Below are 5,961 nucleotides of genomic sequence, written 5' to 3'. Positions count from 1 at the left end.
TTAACGATAATTAAAAATGAAAATGCCACTTAAAAAAAAAATCTTTTTGGGTGTTTTAATTAACTTACATTACATGTTTCGGTTTTTTTGAAAAACCATATCAAAAATGAGTATAAAATATGTGAGAAGAGAAGAGGGCTATTAATAAAATAAATTTGAAATTAAAATTAAGAATGACATTCATAGTTTACTGTTATTTCTTGCATGCGCACGTGGCCCTTTCGTTCCGTTGTGAAGGCATGGTAATTCCAACTCGCTGTGATAGTAGATTACTACTATCTGTGGTCAAGAGTTCTAGGAGTGGTTGTAGCCGTCGAATATCCAGCAGCAATAATCATAATAATAATAGTAGTAGTAGTAGTAGGAAGAGGAGGAGTAGGAGGAGGAGGAGGAGGAGCAGTCGTGGTGGTGAAGTTGTTCCCCCCTTTGGTTTTAATAGAAATCGGGTTCTTCGATCCCCTTTGTTTATTTCTTATGAATAACTTGCCAATCCGCATATAAATATATGAAAATATATATGAAAGTCTCAGTGATGCCAGTTTAGAGAATTTAGACTTGGTCGGTATTTTCTTATAAAAAAACATTTCCTTGCTAATACGTTCATTTTGGCTAGCATTGTCTTTGTATAGTGGAAACGTTGTGAATTTGGGAAATTCGTTGTAAGCTCATTCGTCGATGTGTTGGCTCAGAGGTAAGCACATCGACGAATCGATTCCGAAAGGATGAAAGGCAAAGTCGACTTCGGTGGAATTTAAACACAGAACGTAGCGACGGGCGAATTACCGCTAAGCATTTCTTCCATTGTGCTAACGATTTTGCCAGCTCACCACCTTCAGCATTCTATGTAATGATTAATAGAATATCTTTTAAAATTAACACAAGGTTATTAATTCAAAGAAGAATTAATAGACATTCCAATCGAACACAGCTACACCTGCGGTAAAGAGTTTTATCGACCGTGGAATCATGAAAGGGAAAGTTAATCCCCAGTGGATTACGGATTTGGAAAGTAAGGGAACTTATCTGAATACCAAATTCCTTTTTATCTTCCCTTGTATCGTTTTAAAAGAGCCAAACGAGAGGGGTCTTTACAAGGGAAGTCGAAAGCGTAAAAATAGGATCATTTTACATGATACCGGAAGTTAAATGGAGCCCATTGAAGTTCAAGGATTCCTCACTGAATATTCTTTTCTACACTAGGTATAAGGCCCAAATTTTTAGAGAGGGGCCAATCGATTAGACCAACCCCCAGTACTCAACTGGTACTTAATTTATCGACCCCTAAAGAAAGAAAGGTAAAGTCGACCGTGGTAGAATTTGAACTCAGAACGTAAAGACAGACGAAATACCGCTAAGCATTTCGCCTGGCGTGCTAACCTTTCTGCCACCTCGCCAGCTTTTTCTTACTGTCTATTAATTGATATTAATTGATATTAATTGATAGAAGTCTCTCATCGGACGAGAAAGAAGTTTCTGCAATTTCTTGCAGAAGAAGCTGCACAAAAGATTTGTTTATAGTGATCAAATATTTATGCTGTGCATTATCTTTTCTTTTGTGTCTTTTAATTGTTTCTGTCATTTGATTGCGGCCATGCTGGGGCACGCGTTGAAGAATCTTTAGTCGAATGAATCGACCCCGGTCCTTATTATATGTAAAGCCTGGTTCTTATACTATCGGTCACTTTTGCTGAACTTCTAAGTGATACGAACGTAGATACAGCAGTGCCGGTTGTCAAGTGGTAGAGGTGGTGGTGGGGCAAAAACAGATACAAAGTCACACACAAACGCATACATACACGCACACATATATACATATATATGTATATGCGTATGTATGTGTATATGTATGTGCATCTATATGTGTGTGTGTGTGTGTGCGTGTGTGTGTGTGTGCGTGTGTGTGTGTGTATATGTATATGTATGTATAAGACTGGCTTCTTTGAGTTTCTCTCTAATGCTAATAAGTACACTCATACGCCTTCGGTCGATCCGAGACGAAACTTTCCTAAGGTGTCACGCAGTGGGACTGAACCCGGAACCATGTGGCTGGAAAGCAAACTTCTTACCACACAGCCATGTCCCGCCACCCCTCCACAGCTCACTCCCTCCATAAAATCGTTGTGTTGAATGTGTTGAAGTGATCGCAGAGCAGCGTGAAACGAAGCGACTTGCTCAAGATCGCAACGCACTGCCTGATCGAAAATTCGAAACTACAATTCCGCGATCGTGAATGCACCACCCTACACACTAAGCCACGAGCCTTCATGAAACGACTATCAATTAATCCTTGTTGAATCTCCCAGAATTCCTGATATACACAAGATGTATAGGGAAGCGTGGCAACCAAAGTGGGGATTATTAAAGCTGACTGATCGCTTAAATCTATTCACGTAATTGATGTTGACCAAACGCAGGCTGTACTTTGGTCGAATCCAGCAAGCTGCCTGTCGAAGTTTATATTGTAAGTGTCCTGATAAGTGGCTCTCAGCCTCTTTGATATCCGGGTCAGATCCCAAACATGGACTTTTTAGGGGGCCACACCGAAAAAAACAAAACATAAAACATATCAAAATTAAAGAAAAACATATTTTATGCAAAGAAAACCGTTGAGGGCCACCGGAAGAGTGCTTTGGACTGCATGCGGCCCGAAGAGCCGCGGATGAGAAGCGCTGGCGTAATTATTTGATTACAACAATTTTTAATGTTGGAACTGGTCTCGGTTGTTTGGTCGATTGCGCAGCCTGTGGATATGTAAATATAAATTTCAGCTGATTTGTCAAAAGTGAATTTTGTCGATACAAAGTGCAGGCGTCACAGATTTGGGAGTGAATATAGGTTAATAAAGATATAAGGGCGACTATTATTTATAAGTAAGAGTCAGGTGTCCGCATTATTAGAGCCCCCTGTGTTGATAGTCCAAGTGTCGGCATGCATTCCAGATATATCAAATGTTTGGGTTACTGAAACTTATTACGTTTCTTAGGCGTATACATGTAAGACCCATGGTTGGGTTCCGCTCAACGGGTTTTGGAAGCAAAAATATGGGTATTGGAGCCAACTAGGCTGTTGGTTAAGTGTTCGGCTAGGAAATTAAATGTCTGCTGGTATATATTTTAGTTTAAAATTTCATGACATTCAGTCTGTGAATTCAAACTGAATTAAAAAATTCAGTATTGGAATTTAACTCCATAAGCAAATCTTGGTGTTACAGGAGAATATAGCGCTGCGATCTGTGTGAAACAAATTCCCTTGAGTCTAATTCAACCCACCACCTCTACCACCACTAACATCTTCATGATAATCAACATCATCATCATCATCATCATCATCATAATCATCATCACTTAACGTCGACTTCCCCATACTTGCATTGGTCAATTGGAATTTGCCGAGGGAGGTTTGTCTATATATGGAAACCATACTGTCGCCAGTCTTCAAACTATTTCCAGGAAAGGTAATATTTCCCGTGAACGGACATGTTATTCACGGACGACTGGAAAAGCACACCATCGCCTGTATGATGGTGATGCTTGTCTACAACCATCGCATAGTATTAAAGTACAGTGTACACACGGACACACACACATATATACATACATACGTACGTACGTGTATATATATATATATATGTGTGTGTGTGTGTGTGTGTGTGTGTGTACTTGTTTGTGTGCGTATGTGTGTACCTTAGACGAATGTGAGGTGCAGAAACTCAGAAGTTCCTTTGTGGACTTGAATTTCGATGTAATGAATTATTTCTTTGCTGTATAGCCTTCATGATACATGTAAAGGGCCCATGTCTCACGTGAGCGAGACAACAACGTTATCACAAACGCACGGTACACCTTACCCAGTAGGGACCCGACTTGAGATTTAAGAGCTCTGAAGGAATCGGTTGTCTTCTGAAACCTTAAGGAAATAGCATCATACAGGGAATAAGAACGGCTAAGTGTGCAGGCAGGTGGACAAAATTCTGTTCCAGTCTCAGTAGTTTCCTTCTACAGGTTGGAATATTACAACAGTCATGCTGAGTTTAAATGCCTTGCATGATGTAGAAATATGATGCATGGGAATTTGTACATTTAAGCAGTACCCGAGCGTAGACTTTACCAACTACGCTATGGAGGGAGATACCCCTGTAGTTGTTGCAGTCACTTCTTTCGCCTTTGTTATTGTAAAGAGTGATGATTTTAGCGTCCCTAACGTCTTGCGGCGTGCTTCCCTCCTTCCAGCACTGGCAGAGAACCTCATGCAAGGGATGTAGCAAGGTAGACTTGCAGTGCTAGATGAGGCCTGGGGGAATACTGTCGCTGCACTCGATGGCGTCAAGGGCTGCAGGAGTCACTGTTGACTCTCTAGAGTAGAGGTCAGAGTAGTGCTCCACCCATCTCTCCATCTGCCTGCCTTGGTCGGTAATGATTTCTCCGGTGTTGGATTTGAGGGGGCGTTCTTGCTCTGTGTTTGTCCCAGTGCCTTCTTGATACCATCGTACATGACTGTTGTGGCCTGTTGCAGCGGTCGTCTGAATCCTCTCGTTGAGCTCTGTCCATTGCAGCGCCTAGCAATGTTCTGAAAATTGCTCCTGGCTGCCTTGAGAATCTGCAGGTTTTTCTCAGTGGGTGACCGCTTGTATTCTGCGAGTGCAGCGCGTTTGGCCTCAATGACGGGGTTCATCGCGAACGACATGGCGTCAAACCAGTTATGTGGCTTCGAGATTTTCTTCCCAAAAGTTGCCAGGGCGGTGCGGTGGATGGTATCTCGCAGAGTTTCCCACTTCTCTGTGGCGGTATCTCCGGCTTACAATGCATCGTATACTTCTTCAAAGGCCTCTGCAAACTGTTGCAAAAGATCGAGCTCAGTCATCTTGCTAACGTCAATGCGCGAGGCCCCCGGATTCTTTACACCGTGGAACCTTTTTGGTTGCAGCCTGATCTTGCAGCACATCAGGGAGTGGTCTGTGTCGCAGTCCGCACTGTGGTAAGAGCGTCGTATGGAGAACGTTTTTTATGGCAGCACACCAGACCACAATCAGATCTAGTTGGTGCCAGTGCTTTGAGCGTGGGTTTCTCCAGGAGACCTTATGTTCGGGTTTCGTTTTGAAGAAGGAGTTGGCGATGCACAGGTTGGGAACGGCACAAAGTTCGAGCAGTCGCTGACCGATGATATTGAGTTTTCCCACTCCAAACGAATCAACGCAAGAGGGCCACGAGTCATTGTCTGCACCCACTCTAGCGTTGAAGTCGCCCAGGAGAAGAAGCTGTTCAGCTCTTGGTATATTCCTGGCGGTAGATGCAAAGTTCTCGTAGAACTCATCCTTGGTGTCCGAAGTTGCGGACAGCGTTGGAGCGTACACACTGACGAGGTTGACGGGGTCTTCATTGGTGTTAAAGCGGAGTGTTAGGAGTCGCACAGAGCCACCACTGTTTGGTTCTATCATATTCAGCAAGCTGTTCCTTACTGCAAAGCTCACTCCATGCACTCTCGGCTCGTCAAAGTTCTTCCCTTGCCAGAAGGATGTGTAGTCCTTCTCCTTCAGTGTTCCTGCCCCAGCTAGCCGTGTTTCTTGCAGGGTGGCAATGCCGATATTCAGTCTTTTGAGCTCGTCATTGATGACAGCTGTTTTTCTGGCGTCACGGACATCCTGCAGGTCTTGGGAAAAACCGGGCATCATTGTTGACCGGACATTCCAACATCCCAGTTTTAGAGCTGGTCTCTTTCTTGAAGGTCTTATTTTGTTTGTTAAGTGGTGCTGTGACTAATAGTCTGCCTGTCGGATGCTGAAGAGGCACTCTTCACAAGCAACTGCAGACCTGCAAAGAGAGTTTGAGGGTGGTAACAGCTGAAAACCGAGCTCGCAGAAAAGAAATGACAGCCAACAGACCGGATTCAACGTATAGGTGTGACCTCTGCATACGATACTGCCAACCTTGATACATATATACATACAAACACACATACACACAC

The 5,961-nt window shown here is 43.2% G+C and overlaps 1 protein-coding gene across 1 annotated transcript; it reads right to left on the bottom strand.

Annotated features, from left to right (window-relative positions):
• Positions 1-4,870: 4,870 nt before the first annotated feature.
• LOC106869363 (craniofacial development protein 2) lies at positions 4,871-5,668 on the bottom strand. Its single transcript, XM_014915087.1, has one exon. The coding sequence runs from the start codon at positions 5,666-5,668 to the stop codon at positions 4,871-4,873; it is 798 nt and encodes a 265-aa protein (XP_014770573.1).
• Positions 5,669-5,961: the final 293 nt, after the last annotated feature.

This window comes from Octopus bimaculoides, chromosome 7 (genome assembly GCF_001194135.2).
Source record: "Octopus bimaculoides isolate UCB-OBI-ISO-001 chromosome 7, ASM119413v2, whole genome shotgun sequence".
Taxonomy (NCBI): Eukaryota; Metazoa; Mollusca; class Cephalopoda; order Octopoda; family Octopodidae; genus Octopus; species Octopus bimaculoides.
Note: the sequence above shows the minus strand (reverse complement) of the source record. Positions and strands in the feature narration are given on the sequence as shown.